This window comes from Gigantopelta aegis, chromosome 12 (assembly GCF_016097555.1).
Source record: "Gigantopelta aegis isolate Gae_Host chromosome 12, Gae_host_genome, whole genome shotgun sequence".
NCBI lineage: Eukaryota > Metazoa > Mollusca > Gastropoda > Neomphalida > Peltospiridae > Gigantopelta > Gigantopelta aegis.
In genome coordinates this window covers 21457731-21478990 of record NC_054710.1, presented here as the reverse complement: position 1 = coordinate 21478990, position 21260 = coordinate 21457731, and the positions used below count along the sequence as shown (strand labels likewise).

The 21260-nt window shown below is 35.9% G+C and overlaps 1 protein-coding gene across 4 annotated transcripts in view; it reads left to right on the top strand.

Annotated features, from left to right (window-relative positions):
• Nucleotides 1-16394, top strand: part of LOC121385783 (neurogenic locus notch homolog protein 1-like) — a 135992-nt gene extending 119598 nt beyond the window's left edge. For all 4 annotated transcript variants that reach the window (XM_041516565.1, XM_041516566.1, XM_041516564.1 and 1 more), the window contains 6 exons: nt 1435-1524; nt 3704-3799; nt 4535-4627; nt 7177-7212; nt 7896-8028; nt 14399-16394. In XM_041516565.1, coding sequence (XP_041372499.1) covers nt 1435-1524; nt 3704-3799; nt 4535-4627; nt 7177-7212; nt 7896-8028; nt 14399-14474 — 524 coding nt within the window. In that variant the 3' untranslated portion in view covers nt 14475-16394. The remainder of the gene's footprint in view (nt 1-1434; nt 1525-3703; nt 3800-4534; nt 4628-7176; nt 7213-7895; nt 8029-14398) is intronic.
• Nucleotides 16395-21260: the final 4866 nt, after the last annotated feature.

Genomic DNA, 21260 nt, shown 5'->3' with positions numbered 1-21260 from the left:
AGTCCAAAATTAATTGAGAGAAAGAAGAGAGGATCTGACTATTTAATAATATAGAACAAAAAAGAAGTAATTTTGACATAAAATTTTGAACGAGTTTAAAGTCCATGTTTTTGGCCTTGTTAAGGCGGTTACGGTTCACAGGTTGTAGGGACAAGATTGGTTGAATCCTGTGAAAACAAATAAAGCCCTAAAGTAACTGCAGTCAATAGATATGGAAGGTGTAGTGCATGGCTCGCAAACTTGTCATTCTGGCAAGAATGGTGCAGGTATTAATGATTAATTATAGTAACTATATTTCTAGTATTATTCACAAGCACATTCTAATGTAGAGCAATATATTTTCTTTCTTAAGCTGTTGTAGCATTTGATGCTACTGGTTCATATTCAGGTATTTAAAGCAGGCATAATGGTGTGTTTTTTATATTATTATTAAAAAATAAAATGTATGGTTCATATGTATGATTTTCATACAAATCTAAGATCACAATTCAATTGATTTTCTTTTATATGTTTGTTTCTAAAAAAAAAATTGGGATTCTCATTCTTAAGTAAATGATGTTCCTCTTTTCTTCAAATTCCATTTGTTTTCTTTTATGAGTTTGTTTTTAAAAATAGAATATTGGGATTCCGATTCTTATGTAAATTATAATTTTTAGAAAGATTATAGTAAGAGAAATGCTATTTAAAATTTGCCAAAGTACATGAAATGTGGTGTCCAATTCCAAAAGATTTCAAAGCCATAACCACACCTAGATGGGGCACAATTATGGTCTGTTTTCTTTTTATTACATACCCTCAAATTATTTTTTTGGCAGAAAGTCTGCTACTTGATCTTTTTCTTTTTACCAACATGATTACAGAATATTATATAATATTAATTATATTAGGGGATGTTACCATTTAACTTACTTGGAATATTATAACAACATAAACAAAAACTAATTTTTGAAGTAATAATAGTGATATTTATTTATAAATATATTTTTACTTTAATGCTTTTCAGGTAACCCAATATCATATGTGTATTGCTAAGTCAGCCACAGTCACTGAACACCATTTTCTATTTTATAAGTTATATGTTATTGTTAATCATGGTGCTCATATGTACATTTTTTTAAAAGTCTGCCACATACACATGTATGTGAATTGATTTGTTTTTACTATTCAGTTCATAACTTTCCAATAAATAAAAAAGCAGTATTGTTATGTACATGTATCTTTTTGGTTGTTGTTATTTTGCAAATATGTGTCAAACATGGTATTATTACACTGTTTATTTATTATGATAATGGTGTTTTTACATGTTTCAAATTAATGTTTGCAAAAGGGTGGTCAAATGCTTAAAAATGAAAATATCAGAAAATTCTGGAAATTATTTTGCATTATGTTAGTTGTACTTGATTTCTGGTTTGTGTAATGTGTTATATTTTACAGATATATGCAACTTAAAGTGTGATCATGGCATTCTTCACGAAAAAATTTGCACATGTACTTGTCCAAAATATAGGTCTGGAGACCGTTGTGGTATGTCTGTTCTATTATTATTCTAGTGAAATTTTCTTTCTTTCTTCCTTCCTTCCTACCGGCCTCGGTGGCGTCGTGGCAGGCCATCGGTCTACAGGCTGGTAGGTACTGGGTTCGGATCCCAGTCGAGGCATGGAATTTTTAATCCAGATACCGACTCCAAACCCTGAGTGAGTGCTCCGCAAGGCTCAATGGGTAGGTGTAAACCACTTGCACCGACCAGTGATCCATAACTGGTTCAACAAAGGCCATGGTTTGTGCTATCCTGCCTGTGGGAAGCGCAAATAAAAGATCCCTTGCTGCCTGTCGTAAAAGAGTAGCCTATGTGGCGACAGCGGGTTTCCTCTAAAAAAATCTGTGTGGTCCTTAACCATATGTCTGACGCCATATAACCGTAAATAAAATGTGTTGAGTGCGTCGTTAAATAAAAGACTTCTTTCTTTCCTTCCTTCCTTCTTTGTTTTTGATGGACCCAATTGGAAATATAAGTTGTATAACATCAGGGCTCGACATAGGCTTCCATTATTGTGGAGGAGAGGGGCAGGCTGGCTTTTGCCCGAATTTGATACCAACATTTATTCATATTTAAGCATTACAACCAAACACCTATATCAATTACAGGGCGGGACGTAGCCCAGTGGTAAAGTGTTCGTTTGATGCACGGTCGGTGTAGGATCGATCCCTGTCAGTGCGCCTATTGGGCCATTTCACGTTCCAGCCAGTGCACCACGACTGGTATATCAAATGCTATGGTATGTGCTATCCTGTATGTGGGATGGTGCATATAAAAGATCCCTTGCTGCTAATCGAAAAAGAGTAGCCCATGTAGCTCTCTCAATATCTGTGTGGTCCTTAACCATATGTTCGATGCCATATAACTGCAAATAAAATGTGTTGAGTGCGTCGTTAAATAAAACATTTCCTTCATTTCCTATATCAGTTAATGTTTTATCTGCACTTTCTCCCATAGACAGGATAGTAAATTTGATGTTTCATTTACAGTACTCTGGTTGGGATGGGTGGAAATAATGAATTAATGAATGTTTTCACATCACCCCAGCACAGAAAGTACACCGGCTCTATTGGGTGTCAAACAATGGTAAAGAAATAATGAATTAATGAATGTTTTCACATCACCCCAGCACAGAAAGTACACCGGCTCTATTGGGTGTCAAACAATGGTAAATATAATAATGAATTAATGAATGTTTTCACATCACCCCAGCACAGAAAGTACACCGGCTCTATTGGGTGTCAAACAATGGTAAATATAATAATGAATTAATGAATGTTTTCACATCACCCCAGCACAGAAAGTACACCGGCTCTATTGGGTGTCAAACAATGGTAAATATAATAATGAATTAATGAATGTTTTCACATCACCCCAGCACAGAAAGTACACCGGCTCTATTGGGTGTCAAACAATGGTAAATATAATAATGAATTAATGAATGTTTTCACATCACCCCAGCACAGAAAGTACACCGGCTCTATTGGGTGTCAAACAATGGTAAATATATAAATGAATTACTGATGAGCATCAATATAAAAACTCTTAAGTTAAAGGGATAGTAAACTCAAACAAGAGGCTTATGTGTTGGAACGATGCATACACGGACCACCAACACATACATGTACTGACACCAATAGGCCTAATAATATGCATTTTTTCTTTGCATTTTTTAAGAGAGAAAAATACTATATCCCCATTTCGTTCTACTAATGCAAATTAAAATATATTTAGTTGAATAGTTTATTATATTAGCAAGTAATTTTTATGTTGTTTTACAAGTCAGGTTGATTAAAGTGAAGAGCCTTGTCAGAAATGACTGCCTTTGTTTACACTGAGCATACAGGAGTTGGTTGGAGCTGACATTACTTAATTCAACCCAAGCTAGAATTCCAGACGCACCGAAAACAAAAGAATATGGCTGCCCCCTGGAATAATCACTGGGTTTTTTTATGAACTCTAAAATTACGTGTTTTTCATTTCTAAAAGTCAGTATGTGTTGGTGGTCCGGGTATGCATATTTCCAACACGTGTAAGGCTCATGTTTGAGTTTACTCTCCCTTTAATGAATGTCTTAATCAAATAATGCAAAGATTAATTGAAAATAGTATTAAAGACAACTTCATGTTTATCATTTTTCTGGTATCCATACTGTTTATGTTTCAGAAAAATGCAACCTACATAATTGTCAACACGGTGGCTTCGTTCAAAAGGATACTTGCTCATGTAATTGTGAAAACTACTGGGCTGGAGATTTCTGTGGTAATGACTATTATTTTAGTTTTCTGAAATACTACAATATTCAGGGAACGTATGCATTTTTTTTTCTTTATTACTTCCTTTTTTGTTCTTTTTTCTTTTCTTTTTTATTATTATTTTATTATTGAACAAATGTATTGGTATCTTAATATAAGACAACGGTAAGTATATAAAGGTGCGGTCATTTTGTTTCATATAAGACAACGGTAAGTATATAAAGGTGCGGTTATTTTGTTTCATATAAGACAACGGTAAGTATATAAAGGTGCGGTCATTTTGTTTCATATAAGACAACGGTAAGTATATAAAGGTGCGGTCATTTTGTTTCATATAAGACAACGGTAAGTATATAAAGGTGCGGTCATTTTGTTTCATATAAGACAACGGTAAGTATATAAAGGTGCGGTCATTTTGTTTCATATAAGACAACGGTAAGTATATAAAGGTGCGGTCATTTTGTTTCATCCCATTAAATTCGGCATCTCGTGAATATGAGTTGCTGAATAATGAAACATATATTGGAATGTTGAGCTGTAATATTTTGTAACAATTATAATCCACCTCAGAAACTAGAACTAAGTTTATATTATTTTCCTGTACAAACTAACTTTTTGTTCAACATGTTACCAGAAAAACATTCTTTAGGCCTTATGAATGAATGTTTTAATCAAATAATAGAAAACAACGAAACTACATGTGTCATTACATGGTTATGATTTTACTTTTTATATTTTGCAGAAGTGTGCAACTTAAAGTGTGAACATGGAGGCACTCTTCGGATCAATACGTGTGTTTGTGATTGTCCCAAACAATGGACTGGCGTTGACTGTAGTATGTATTTTGTAGTAATAACTGTTATCCTGAAACCTACACTATTTAGGGAAAGTATAGTGGAACTGTTCGGATCAATACGTGTGTTTGTGATTGTCCCAAACAATGGACTGGCATTGACTGTAGTATGTATTTGTAGTAATAACTGTTATCCTGAAACCTACACTATTTAGGGAAAGTATAGTGGAACTGTTCGGATCAATACGTGTGTTTGTGATTGTCCCAAACAATGGACTGGCGTTGACTGTAGTATGTATTTGTAGTAATAACTGTTATCCTGAAACCTACACTATTTAGGGAAAGTATAGTGGAACTGTTCGGATCAATACGTGTGTTTGTGATTGTCCCAAACAATGGACTGGCGTTGACTGTAGTATGTATTTGTAGTAATAACTGTTATCCTGAAACCTACACTATTTAGGGAAAGTATAGTGGAACTGTTCGGATCAATACGTGTGTTTGTGATTGTCCCAAACAATGGACTGGCGTTGACTGTAGTATGTATTTGTAGTAATAACTGTTATCCTGAAACCTACACTATTTAGGGAAAGTATAGTGGAACATTTTTCTTTCTTCTTTTCAGGTTTTTGTTTTTCTTCTGTTTTCAGAACAAATACTTTAACAACAAAATATATTTTTAAAATACTGTTTTAATCGTTCTTGCACTTTTAATAAAATTATCTCTGGACATACATTTTTAAAGTTATAATACTTATTAACTCTTACTCTAACTTTTGCACTAATTGCTGATGACATGGCTTCTAACAACTAACAACAATACTTGTTTAACAATACATCACTATGGCACATAATATTTTAATAATAATAAGTGTGTTACGTAACGCTTTTCAGTACACCCAACCACCCCCTGTAATGCTACATAATGTTTGGACATAGACCCACCTTGCCACACCTGTTTCGGATTGATTGTACTGTCATTTTATATTATTCTATTCTTTACAATAAATCTGATGAGAGTTATGTCCTTGTGTTCAGTGCCGAAGAAATCTTAAATTGTTCTAAATGAACACAGTAACTTAAAATTTTGCTATCAATAAAAACATGATTTGGTCATAGATGCCTACTATAAAAAAAAATCCTAAAAACTGCGATTTAGCCTGATTATTTGTAAAAAAAAAATATATATATATATATATAAATAATAATAATAAATCGATTGTAAACGGTAATTTCTGAATTTGTTGACACTGTAATAATACTAAAGTTACTGGATCGCAAATGCTGTTTATTCAACTTTATTAACATTATTAGATTCCAAGTGAGGCACAAGAAGTAAAAGTACAAAACGTCGTATCAAAGGTACGCTGAGATGTGGCCATTTTTTAATCAAAATTAATAAACTTGATTAGAGTTGAGGCCCTTTGCTGCTTTGGCTACACATTGTTGCTTTGCTTTTTGGTTATGAAATAGATTATGTCGTTAACATTTTATAGGAGGACTGCCACTCCCAAGACTGACTTAACAAATCTAAAACCTGCACAAGACATGCATACAGTTGACGTCTCCCTCCCTGTCATTAATGTAGTAGTAACAACTTTGTCAAAACATCCATAATTGTAGTAGTAACAACTTTGTCAAAACATCCATAATTTGATTCTAATTTGTTCTGTTGTGTGTGATAACCGGCCTCGATAGCATCATGGTTAATCCATCGGACTATATGCTGGTAGGTACAGGGTTCGCAGCCCGACCGGCTCCCACCCAGAGCAAGGTTTAAAGACATACTGTCACAGATTTAAGGACCGTATTTCTCTAAAAATGGATAATAAATGAAAATTACATTAATGTTTGAAAACCAAATCTAGCTATCGCATCACTTTAATTGAACCATGATGGAGTGAAATACATGTCAATATCTCTTGCCAATTTCAGTTTTTGAATTATGGACCATTGCCATAATTCAATTATTTTCACAAAATATCAATAAGTGAAGTATGGTGGTTACGTAGATGTTTGAATAAAGTACATTTAGGGAAAAATCAAATATATCTTTGTTCAGGTAATACTTTGTTAGGTCATTTAATAGGTCTGTGTTCTGTGACAATATGCCTTTACCGACTCAATGGGCAGTTGTAAGACCACTACACCCTCTTATAACAACTAACAACTAACCCACTGTCCTGAATATGCAGCCCAGATAGCTGAGGTGTTTGTTCATGACAGCGTGCTTGATAATTCGGAATGTTTTCAAATTATTTTTAAATCACTGGCATGATTCTGCAAGTAAGGTTTTGATTGGTGGACATGAGCTCCAACTGGCTGCTGTTAGATCCACATGTAATAGTGGAGCTAATTTTAATTAGATTGGAAACTTAATTGGATATAAGCACGATAATAAGAAAGAAAGAAATGAATGTGTGTGATATTGGACTTTTTTATGATCGTAAGAATTTTGTCATTAAATTTGTTTTCAGAAATTGATAGTGCACAATGCACATGGTTCAAAGTGTATGTCTGATGGTTTAGGTGAATGTGTCATAGCAGTGACTCGTCGGTGTTTGCTCTTTAATTTTGTTATTTTGTTTCAGAAATTGTGAATATGGCTGGTCATCAAAACACTTCAGGTAGGCTATTTACGTAGAGGTGCTATAAAAATGGTTGTGTCCACTTTGGTATGGGTATGGGTGATTTTTGGCGTGCTTCCATCTGTCCCACGTCACCATGCCCCAAGATGTTGAGTTGATATTTTGGTGTATAGATTTACTATGCACCGTTACAGATCAATTTTGACGTTCATTGCAAGTTACCCATTGTTTGTTACAGATCATGTTTGACGTTCATGGCAATTTACCCATTTTTCACAGAGTTATGGTCCTTGAACTTAGGAGATCTAAAAAATAGTTTTACGAACTTTTTTTAATTCCTGGAGATATTGTGATGCAATTTTGTGTATACCTTTATCGTGTACTGTTATAGATCAAGTTAAACTTCCATGACATTTCACACATTTTTCACAGAGTTATGACCCATGCAGTTACGAGATACGAATATTTGTCGAGGTCAGTAGGGAACATGTATTGCTTTAACAGTACACTCAGAATGGAGTTTTTTTCTAAAATATTAATTGTAGGTCATATAAATATCTGTGTGTGCGTGTGTATGTCTGCGCGAGCACGTGCATGCATGTGTGTGTGATTGTGCACAAATATATTCCATTAAGCATTTAAATAAATAAAGTCTGTGTAGGCAATGGTTTGTAGTTGTGCCTGTGGTGTCGCTGTTAACTGACAATGTTCTATATTTTCAGTGCTTCCAGAGGTTTCAGCATTTCGGTCTCCAGAGGGTGTTACTGGTAGTCTGGTTGGAGGTATTATAGCAGCCGTTGTGTTCACTGTGCTGTTGGTTGCTGCTGTTGCATCCGCGTGGATAGTTATCAAGAAGTAATTCAATCTTATACCTGTAGCCTTATATTTTTTTTTTCACAAGCGTTAGTTAATCGGTTTTGTTTTTAGGTGGAGTTGGGGAAAAGATGTATACATATATGGTCATATTTTGTTTTGTTTTTGTTGTTGATGGTGCGAGTGTGTCAGTGTGTGTGTATATCTCTCTCTCTCTCTCTCTCTCTCTCTCTGTGGGGTGGGTGGGTATGGGTGTTGTTAAATATTCATTCTTTATCTTAAAAGTGTATTAGAACAGTGTTGTATTGCTGGTACATAAATTGTGCTCAGTGACCAAACTTCTTATAATGATAGGAGTGTCTTGTACGAGAAAGCCGATTGAATAGAAACCGATGCATTCGTAATGTTTGCCTTGTCAATCGACTATTCCCGTACGAGACACGCATATCTTGTGGATCTTGTGGTGTGGCCTTTAATAACTGGCCAGGCTTTCTGTCAGAAAATAATTTGAGAGTACCAAATAAAAACAAAACGGACCATGGGTGCTGAGCGACAGCGATCGGCAGTAACAAAGCTGTCTGCAGTGACTACATTTAGCGAAGCAGTTGCTGCCACTATCTGTTATAAACATTACTAAATGTTGTAGTTTTGATGCAGATAATATCTCGTGATCTGCAGTTAGCATTTTGGGAAAAAAAATTCCTTGACTGAAATATCGCATTTCTACAACTTAAAGATCTGTTATAAACTGAAAGATGCAAAATAAGACACACACACATACACCTGTGTGTATCTGTGTGAACGAGCGTGTGTATCTGTGTATGTTTTTGTATGCATATGTATTCGTGTATGTCAAGTTCAAGTTCTTTATTGCTTTAAGTTTTTACAACTTATCGGCATACTACAATGTACAACAAAATAATAAATATATACAGGATATGTACAAGATTATGGTGAAAAGTAATTTAGTAAATAATAATATTATTAATAATAATAATTAATTAATGATCTATATAAGTCATTATTAAGCATACTGAGAGATACATGTATTATTGGTTTAATACACATGTAAACGAATACTATACTGAATAAATAGAAGTAATGTTAATATTAACCAACTTAAATTGCTCCAATAGCTGATCTCTAACAGTATTTGCTCTAAATAAATATTTTCCGACTTTATTAAGTTCTTTAGCATTGTCAAACGCTAATAGATGGGTAAGTTTGAAAACGCTTGGATGTCTATGGTAATACGTGTGTATGTTATAATAAATTTCATTCTTGAATCATTATATCGTGGGCATTGGAGGATAAAATGATACTCTTCTTCCATGTCTTTTTTTTTGTCTTTTTTTTTTGTATGTTTAAGTATGTACACACACACACCTCTCTCTCTCTCTCTCTCTCTCTCTCTCTCTCTCTCTCTCTCTCTCTCTCTCTGTGTGTGTATATCATGTGTTTAGTAACTACAACATGTTATTATAATAGGTGATATAGGTAATATCTCATTACAATCGCAGTATTCGACAGAAATAACGGTTTCAAAATAACCATTGAAGAAATTAGTGTGGTTGTGTCTTTTAAACATGCATTTCTCAGTTTCATTTCCTTCACAGCTCGTTAAGAGTTTGGCGTTTTTAATGGTTGGTACAATCACTGGTTATCAGATGTGAAGTAAACTTTTTTTAAATATACTCTTCAAAAAAAGAAACGCAAAAGGGTACAAATGGGTTATAACTCCGATTTTATGTTTCCTACCGGTTCATGCTTTGTGAATATAAGGTCATTGCATGTCCCAAACACATTCCCACGGTTACATTCGATAAAACGCAGCTACTGTACAATAAAGTTCCAAAATGTGAATATTCGCAAAAACACAGCCACGTGCAAACCATGTCACCACTGCACGTGCGTTGTCTGCACATGCAACATGAACACCGACAGTATAAAAGTGCAGGGTGTTCGCTTGCCTGGCCTCTGTATCTGGCCGACAGTTGACAATCCAGGACTTGCCACGTCTCAGTGAACCGCAGAGAAACAATGCCATCGGCCGACTAGACGCAGGCGAATCCAGAACGGCCGTTGTCAGGGCATTCCATGTGTCCCCAAGCACCATCTCCAGACTGTGGGACCGTTACCAGCAACATGGATCAACGCGTGACCTCCCTAGATCCGGTCGACCACGGGTCACTACCCCCGGGCAGGACCGCTAAATCCGGGTACGCCACCTTCGGGAACGATTGACTACTGCCACCTCCACAGCCGCAGCAATACCAGGTTTGCGCAGGATATCCGACCAGACCGTACGGAACCGCCTACGTGAGGTAGGAATTCGTGCCAGACGTCCAGTTCGAGGTGTCATCTTAACACCACAACACCATCGACTCCGACTGCAGTGGTGCCAGATTCATCGACAATGGCCTCAACTGCGATGGAGACAGGTGTGGTTCAGTGACGAGTCCCGATTTCTGCTCCGACGTCATGATGGAAGATGTCGCGTGTATAGGCGTCGTGGTGAACGTTATGCGGCAAACTGCGTGCAGGAAGTGGACAGATTCGGCGGGGGTAGTGTCATGGTGTGGGCAGCCATTTCACACACTGGCAGAACTGACCTGGTCCACGTGCAGGGCAACCTGAATGCACAGGGCTACATTGACCAGATCCTCCGGCCACACATCGTTCCAGTTATGGCCAACGCCAACGCAGTGTTCCAACATGACAACGCCAGGCCTCACACAGCACGTCTCACAACGGCTTTCCTACAGAACAACAACATTAATGTCCTTCCTTGGCCATCGATATCACCGGATTTGAACCCAATTGAGCATCTATGGGACAAGTTGGACCGACAGCGACAACCACAGCCTCAGACCCTGCCCGAGCTGGCAGCAGCCTTGCAGGCCGAGTGGGCCACCATCCCCCGGGACGTCATCCGTACTCTGGTTGCTTCAATGGGCAGGCGGTGCCAGGCAGTTGTCAACACACGCGGAGGCCACACCCGGTATTGACTCCAGATGACCTTGACCTTGGTGGTGTGTCCTATCACTTACAATGGACTAGAGTGAATTGTGAACAATCCTGCAACATTTGGTAATTATCGGACTCACCATTCAATAATTAAATCAATTCTCCAAATGTTACGACAATGTGGTTTTGCGTTTCTTCTTTTGAAGAGTATATTATATGTTAAATAAGTACTACGTAAAATTACACAGAAAAAAGCTATAACCAAGTCAGAAGGGTTACCTTTGTCTACAAGCTTTTGCATATGTACATGTTTGTTAGGGACGAGTGCAATAATTATGTGGCGCTGGTTTCGTAAAAAGAAACCCAATGATGCCTATCAACCGAGTACCTGTCATCCACAAAACTAACAGATTAACCATTACGTCAGCAGTACCAGTCTATATATCATGTGTATAACCATATTAACCATAACGTCAGCAGTGCCAGCCTATATATCGTGTGTATAACCATATTAACCATTACGTCAGCAGTGCCAGCCTATATATCGTGTGTATAACCATATTAACCATTACTTCAGCAGTACCAGCCTATATATCGTGTGTACGAACAGATTAACCATTACGTCAGCAGTGCCAGCCTGTATATCGTGTGTATAACCGTATTAACCATTACGTCAGCAGTGCCAGCCTATGTACCGTGTGTATAACCGTATTAACCATTACGTCAGCAGTGCCAGCCTATGTACCGTGTGTATAACCAGATTAACCATTACGTCAGCAGTGCCAGCCTATGTACCGCGTGTATAACCGTATTAACCATTACGTCAGCAGTGCCAGCCTATGTACCGCGTGTATAACCGTATTAACCATTACGTCAGCAGTGCCAGTCTGTCTACCGTGTGTATAACCGTATTAACCATTACGTCAGCAGTGCCAGCCTATGTACCGTGTGTATAACCGTATTAACCATTACGTCAGCAGTGCCAGTCTGTCTATCGTGTGTATAACCGTATTAACCATTACGTCAGCAGTGCCAGTCTGTCTATCGTGTGTATAACCGTATTAACCATTACGTCAGCAGTGCCAGCCTATATATCAATAAAGTAAAGTTCAATGTTCATGATGGCATGTTTGAATGTCAATAGAATTTCATTACTGAAATCATTACATTCTCATCCGATTCGGATGTGGGCAAAGCAGTGTTCTTACAAAAATTGTGTTGCTTGTTTGAACGCTATTTTCATGCTTATGTCCACTTAAGGTTCAGGCACACTAACCTGGCAATCTAATTAAAATTAGCTCCACTATTACATGTGGATCTAAAGACAGCCAGTTGGAGCTCATGTCCACCAATCAAAACCATACTTACAGAATCCTGCTAGTGATTTAAAAATAATTTGAAAACATTCCGAATTATCCTGAGGGTATACGACATGTTTCGTGTGAATTACGAATGCCTTAAAACATGTTTTATTTTATAAAATAAATAATTTGTAATGTAAAACTGAAGACTGATTTAGTTTTTTTTAATTTTATAAATAAATAAATAATTTTTAATGTAAAATTGAAGACTGATAACCCACCCCGTACGTATTGGTATGGTTCGCTGTACTGCGGCCACTAAAATAGACTCGCCCGATATTTTTAGAATTTGTATGCTCCCAAATAACGTTGTAAAAGGCGAAGTGTGATTGGTCAATATTTACCGTATATCTTCGCCTGTAAGTCGATCTCGGCTATAAGTCGAGTCCCTAATTTCAAGCCCTGAAAACTTATTTTTTCATTGACCCGTTTATAAGTCGACCCATGAAAAACTACTTATAAATATTGAAATATTTCTTATTTTCAGCACATGAGAACAATAATATTTGAACAAAAGAAAATTATTTTACAAACTTCGGTTTTCACGTTTTGTACATCGCAATATAATCAGACTATTCCAATCAAACTATCATTATTACATAGCATCAAAAAGAAATATTCCCTTAGTAGAGAGTGAAAGCTGTTTGACTGTTACTGTATAGTATTGTACAGATGGTTTTGTGCACAGACAACAACTTTATTTATAAACACTGACAACAGATCACTACGATAAAACTGAAAGTATCACGTTTTCCGCCATATTAATACATGTAAGGAGGATAACTCTGGAAAGTACACTGGTTTTTGTACCAAATGATGTGTGTCCCTATTGCTCTAGATAGTGAACTGCAGAGATCAGTCTATTTTAAGGGAAAGCTCAGTAATATTCATGAAGTTAATCACCGCCAAAACATTGTTTGAACAACCATTAATGCCAGTGACCAGATTTCAAAATAAACTCAGGCAACAGGTAGTTAGTATTGTTTACATTTTTACTATTAGTGATGACTGTTAATTTAACTAAGTGGACTGTTGTCTTGGCATGTGAGTGAGATCGTACGCCTTTTCGCATAACCAAAACCGTTCTAATGCCAAAAAAATAGGTTATAAAAAATAAATGTGTCAAATTAACATATTTGAGTATAAATACATGGCATACTTCAACAGTAAAACTTGTAAAATAGTCCCCAAAACAGTAATATTTTTTGGTGAATTTTTTTTACCCTCTTATAAGTCGACCCCCCAAGTTATAAAATAATTTTTGGGTGAAAAAAATTCGACTTATAGGCGAAGATATACGGTAAATTATTATTTACAGACGAAATGTTACCTGGACACTGGGGACTACGCAGTGTTGTTAGTTTTAAATCACTGGCAGGATTCTGCAAGTAAGGTTTTGATTGGTGGACATGAGCTCCAACTGGCTGTCTTTAGATCCACATGTAATAGTGGAGCTAATTTTAATTAGATTGACTAACCTGGGCACTTACCTCAGCTTTTTGTGTAGTGATCTTAATTTTCCCCACAGAGCTGTCAAAGCCTGTTATGTAATAGTACTCAGGTACCTTACATTCCGCAATTATGTGATTATCTAAATAAATGATCCTTAAAACACATGGCAACTTGGTGTCCCATATACATATACAACAGATAGCGGCAAACATAACAGATGGCGGTTACTACAGATGTTGAACCCTATAACGAATAGCGACAGTAACTGCAACGCTACATGTAGTTACTGCAGATAGCGTTGTTACTGCAGATCGCCCCTACTAGGTGAAAATGTTTTGAAATTGTATGCTGCATTGCATGCACTGTGACACATTTTAAACAGCAGTTCTCTTACTATCAACTATATAAAAACATGTAAAATATATTGTTTAATTTCCAATAATTTAGTGTACGTAATTTTACCCTGTGTACCCTGTGGCAGAAATCCTGCTGGTTATCCATTTATTGTTCTCTGTTTCATTATTTTCGTTATTAGTACGTATTATAATAGTGAATTATGGAATTTCCTATCATAACACAAACGGAAATTAGGCTATTTTATGCGATCTAACACTGAAAATGTTGCATTGCAGGAGAAGACAGAACCATGGAGGTGGATACAACGGAGACCAAGTTGTCAACCCTAGCTTCTCAAATGACATAAACTAGTACCCAATACGAAAGACGAATGGACAAACCACTACCAATTTAACTGCGTCTGTCTTTTCCTATGGAAAAACAAGCTTAGATAATATTAAGATATTTTACAATGTATAATTCTTTTCTGTATCAATTTCAATGCTTTGGCCGTTAGACTGCAATCATGCAGTCAACAGCATTTTCACTTCTGCTTTGACCCTGTTTACAAACATCATTCTAGTATATGTTAGGAATATTCAAAATTATAATCATAAGAATAATAAATAACAAATTTTTAATGGAACAATTTATAATATTAAAATAAAGTTAGCAATATCATTTGAAGCTTTATTATCTGTGTAATAGAATGGAATAAAGTAAAAACTGCATGTTTGTATTTGAATGTAGAAACTGCTATGCCAAAGCATAATAATATGGATTGTTGATATTATTTAAATTTACAGTACTGTGACGACTTGCTGCTATTGTTACATAGTTTTTAACGAAACCAAATTACACATAAAATGCATATTTTTATTAGAATATTGGTGTCTATATATTTAATGTATTTTGGGTTGTCAAATATGTTTGTGGTAGCTCCAATATTGTATGAAAAGTGTCATGCAGAAATGGACTTTTCTTCTTGAAGTGCTTAATGGATAATTTTCATATTTAGCATCGGTGTTCACTAGATGATAGTCTTTCAACTGAAAACACCCAGTCCCATGAATGCGATTGCCAGGGTAGGGTCATTTAGAATTTGGTATATAAAAAAAACGCTTGAATGGATTTAACTCTGAATTATTTAATGGATGGCTTTCATATTAGGTATGGATGTTCACCAAGTCATGGTGCACATCTTAAACCCCTGAGTGTGACACATTGAACAGGTCATGGTATTTTAAGTGAATGTTCAGTTTGGTTAAAGTTTCTCAAATCGTCTTTTGCACTTAAATCATTTAATGGATGGCTTTAATATTTGCTGTTGCATGGTGCTCACCAGTGTTATTTAGAAGGTAGTAAAAGTTGTTATTGTCATTGTTGGTGATGTTTATTGTCTTTTTAATGGATGGCTTTTATATTAGGTATATATGTCCACCAAGTCATAGCGCACACCCAAAATCCATGAGTGTGACACATTGAACAGGTCATTGTATTTTAAAAGTTAATGTTCAGTTTGGTTAAAATTTCTCAAATTGTCTTTAGCACTTAAATCCTTTAATGGATGGCTTTAATATTTGCTGTTGCAAGGTGCTCACCAGTGTTATTTAGAACGTGGTAAAAGTTGTTATTGTTATTGTTAGTTTTTATTGTATTTTTAATCTCAATTATTTAATTGATGACTTCCATATTAAGTATGGATGTCCACCAAATCATAGTACGCACTGTCGGCCCCATGAATGTGACACCATGTGAAGTTCACGGTCATTCAAAGTTGAACTCCAATTTGTCTAAAAATTTCTCTGAAACACTTAAATCGTTTAATGGATGGCTTTCATATTTGTAAGAAATTTTCACCAGCGAGATAGTACAGTATGACTCCAAAGAAAGGTCAAGGTTTTCTAAAACGTAACATTTGGTTTAAGTTTTTCTAACTTCCTTTAGCTCTTGAATATTTTAATAGACAGATTTCATATACGGTATGAGTGTTCAGCGGGTGAGTCTTTCTCCACTACCAGCCTGTGCCCTAGAATGTCACGGTCATTTTGGATTTAAACTTAAATGAATCTGGTGTTGGACTAATGCTGCCTGTCTATTTAAAACATTTTCTAGCAGTTATTTGGATTGATTTTACTGTTCAGTCGTCATGGCTTTGGCAATTGCCATTCTAGTTCATGTAGATATTTCAATAGACAATCTCAGATTAGATTAAGATGCTCTTTGTTTGTTCCAGTTTTTAACCTTTTTTTGTTGTTTTCTGGGGGTTTTCAAATAAATATTTCAACTTAATAGTGCGTGTCTTTTTTGTATTGAATGTCTTAAAAAGAAGGGCTTAAAAACACTCAATATTTTAAACGTTATTAGTAATACGGAACGAGAAGCAGACCACAATGTAATGTTCCGTCTGTATAGATCTTTTACGAGGTCAAAACTTGATTATGGATGCATTGTGTATGGGTCGGCACGCAAGTCTTACTTGCATATGTTAGATCCTATACATAACCAGGGACTTAGATTTTGTCTTGGTGCATTTAGAACATCTCCTGTAGAGAGTCTGTACGTTGATGCACACGACCCTTGTTTGGGTGCTACACGTGCAAAGCTTTCTATGAAGTATGCCACCAAGATTAAATCGTTATCAAAACATCAAACACATCAATCAATGTTTTATAACAGATATATGAAGTTGTTTGATGCAAGGCCAAATGCTATTCGTACATTTGGTCATCGCATTCAGCGTTTGTCGATTTCTAACATTGATTTAGAAGACACTTTGGAAACTCCTTCATATTTTATTTTACCACCTTGGTGTATTACACCACCTAAAATTATGTTTGATCTTGCGCATCTGAAGAAAGATCGTACACATGCTATTGTGTACAAGACATTTATGGAAATTCTAGACAAGTACGGTGATTACATTCCTGTGTATACATACGGGTCACGGGATGGGAATTCTAGACAAGTACGGTGATTACATTCCTGTGTATACATACGGGTCACGAGATGGGAATTCTGTGGCTTGGCTATAGTTTTACCATCGGACACAATCCTTTCCATGAGACTGCCTGACTCGGCATCAATTTTTAGTGCTGAAGTTTGGGCAGTTATTAAAGTCTTGGAAGAAACAAAGGATTCTAGAGCATCCAAATTTATTATTTTCATAGATTCACTTTCGCCACTTCATAGGTCATTCTTTTCGATTAGTAGCAAGGGATCTTTTATTTGCATATGCATCATCCCACGGACAATATAGCATACACCACAGCCTTTGATATACTAGTCGTGGTGCACTGGCTGGAACGAGAAATAGCCCGTTCTAGTCGCATGAATGGGGTAAAAGGTTTTCTGGTTGTATTTCACTCAAATTATTTAATGGATGGCTTTCAATTTTGGTATGAACACCACCATGTAATGCAATCCTCGACCTTTTTTAATGTGACCCCATGTGAAGGTCATGATCTTTTAAAAGTTAATGTGCAGTTTGGTTAAAGTTCCTGTAAATCTTTTTTAACACTTAAATCATTTAATGGATGGCTTTGATATTTTGGTGTTTATGTAACACACTCGTTGGGAAAAAAAAACAAGGCGGGGTCAAGGTTCAGGGATTTATTCCCAGGCGGAACCAGAAGTTATACAAAAAACACTCTTCACTGTGGGCGACGAGTCTCACAAGGAGATAAACACGACAGTGTGTCCCATGGAAAATCTGTGCTGTGATCAATGGCGATCAATGAGCATGAAAAGCAAAGATATATCTTTCTTCTTTGAAATCTTATGGTGGTGTATGTATATATATATATATATGTGAATGTGGCACGGATGTTACATGAAAGATCACGTGATAAAATAAAACTATATCATTGGCTATTAGCTAATAACAAGCTACGGCGTTGTCCAAACGAAATACAATATTCTCAACAGAATATGGTAACGTAAAAAAACTGAAATAAAATACATACAGTAAATATTAAAATAAACTAATTACAAATATTTACTCTCCGTTACATTTATGTAATAAAACATGATGGCCGCCGGAAGTGGTCAAGTTATTTAGCTACAGGTTAGTTTTAGTTTTTTTTTTTTTTTTAATATATATTTGGTTAGTTTTTCAGGGTTTTTTCGGGGGGGGGGGGGGGGTGTTAATATATAACTACATAAATTCTGGATCCATGCAAGTCATCCACAGTTTGATAATGCTGGAACTTAATAAATATTGGTTTGAGGCAGCTCGGATTCAAAGAAACATTTTACGAAACACTGTATGCCTAGTTTTGAAGTTTTAAAGTTATCCACACCTAAAAGCCATTCTTATAGTTACAAACTGTATAAATAATATAGTTGGAAATATACATGACACACTGGACGGTTAGAAGCAAAGAATAACCCGACGAGCGTGTTCATAAAATGCTGACCACTGAATATTTCTGGCGATTTGTGGAACAAATTGCATATACATGTGTATTTGGTTACTTTTCTATCATGCTACCATTGGGCTATTTCTCGTTCCAGCCAGTGCACCACGACTGGTATATCAAAGGCTGTGGTATGTGCTATCCTGTCTGGGATCGTGCATATAAAACATCCCTTGCTGCTAATCGAAAAGAGAAGCCCATGAAGCGGCGACTGCGGGTTTCCTCTCTCAATATCTGTGTGGTCCTTGACCATATGTCTGACGCAATATAACCGTAAATTAAAATGTGTTGAGTGGGTCGTTAAATAAAACAGTTCATTCCGTCCTATCATATTACAAACATATGGTTTGTTCATCCAAATTGTATCAAAGGCATTTAAAACATTTTCAAGTATGATGAAAGACGAGCAAGGAATTTTACATAGTTAATCATTTTCTTTTGTGAAAAAGAACAATAATATTGATCGCCAGATCAACAGACTTAAACTAGTCCATCTTCGTATTCGGCTAAGTCCTGTTCTTCGATGAACCCACCAGCATTGTCATTTTCATCTTCACTTAAACTTACAGTAGGCATGGTAAACTGTGGGCACATATTGTAGCAAGGACTGCAAGTCTTTCAACAAATTAGCATCAGTACCATTTTCTGAAAGTTTAAAATTAAAATAACCTTTGAAAACTGTAAGTCATTTGATTCTGATATACTGATTTAGGAATTAGGGGTAGGGATATTATGATATACAGGTATATTGCCACATGCATAATTATAAATTTATGTTAATTTTAGGGAAAATGCATTTTTAAGTTCAGAATTTTTTAATAATTAAAGAAAAATGTCCCATTATGGGACAGCTTACGGCTAGATAAGATACACTTTCAGTACTCTTTCTAAGTGGCAGAGTGGGCCTAATAATTGTGTATATTATATTAAAAAATAAACATTAAAAGTAAAACGTACCATCATCTGTTGATTCTCCATCATTATCCGATTCATTAGGACAAAAATCTAGGTCCATCTCATCATAATTTCCTTCATGTTCACCAATTAGCGCCAACAACTTAACATCTGACAAATATGTAGCAACCATCTTTACTAGGAATGATGGTGAAATGATGGATAGCCCATTCGGGCTTAGACATGTGTAGCATACTCGTATAGAGACAAACATGTTTGTTGCTTATATTGTTCACAATAAAAGGATATTGGGATGACCCATTTGGGAACCAATAGATGACACGATTTTCTGTAACTGGAAATTGAAAACTATGTGAGATGGCTCAGCATGGTTCTTAAGGGCTCACATTATGTCATATTAGGTCTGTTCCCCAAACACGACAAACAGCTGCAGGGTTCAGGACAATGGCATTTTACAGCAACCCGAACATCATACACGTACAGTTTTAAAAACCTGAACAAATTAACACAATAAATTAAAATACAATAAGAATACAATGCACGATATTACAAGAAATATATATGACAATTGACACATGACATTTCATATACTGTCACAGATAGTTAAACATTTCATATACTGTCACAGATAGTTAAACATTTCATATACTGTCACAGATAGTTAAACATTTCATATACTGTCACAGATAGTTAAACATTTCATATACTGTCACAGATAGTTAAACATTTCATATACTGTCACAGATAGTTAAACATTTCATATACTGTCACAGATAGTTAAACATTTCATATACTGTCACAGATAGTTAAACATTTCATATACTGTCACAGATAGTTAAACATTTCATATACTGTCACAGATAGTTAAACATTTCATATACTGTCACAGATAGTTAAACATTTCATATACTGTCACAGATAGTTAAACATTTCATATACTGTCACAGATAGTTAAACATTTCATATACTGTCACAGATAGTTAAACATATATACTTAACGACATATTACTCACACATGGTTTATACTAAACAATACATTCACAATACAAATAATATAACACCATATGTTAATCATTTATACACATACACAATCGGTACTTTACCAATGCATCCATTACTAATGTTTAACAAACACATTCATGTACATTGGAACATCATAAAAATATACACATAACAATACTATTAGTTACGCGGTTTTTGAGAGGCGTTGTCATGTATAAATTGTTTTGCTCCCCCCTCCCCCCCCAAAAAAAATCACATCATGGATCCGTGTCTGCAGAAGATAATGTTTGTTTTGTTTAACGACACCACTAGAACACAATTTATTAATTATCATCTATTGCATGGCAACAAATTGGTAATTCCGACATATAGTCTTAGAGAGGAAGGAAGAAAATGTTTTATTTAACGACGCACTCAACACATTTTATTTACGGTTACATGGCGTCAGTCATATGGTCTTAGAGAGGAAACCGGCTACAGTTTTCATTATACAAACGGATCTTTTACATGCGCCATACCACAGACGTGGTAGCACTTGACACGATCTTTTAGATGCGCCACACCACAGACGTTGTAGCACTTGACACGATCTTTTACATGCGCCATACCACAGACGTGGTAGCACTTGACACGATCTTTTACATGCGCCATACCACAGACGTGGTAGCACTTGACACGATCTTTTACATGCGCCATACCACAGACGTGGTAGCACTTGACACGATCTTTTACATGCGCCACACCACAGACGTGGTAGCACTTGACCATACCACAGACGTGGTAGCACTTGACCATACCACAGACGTGGTAGCACTTGACCATA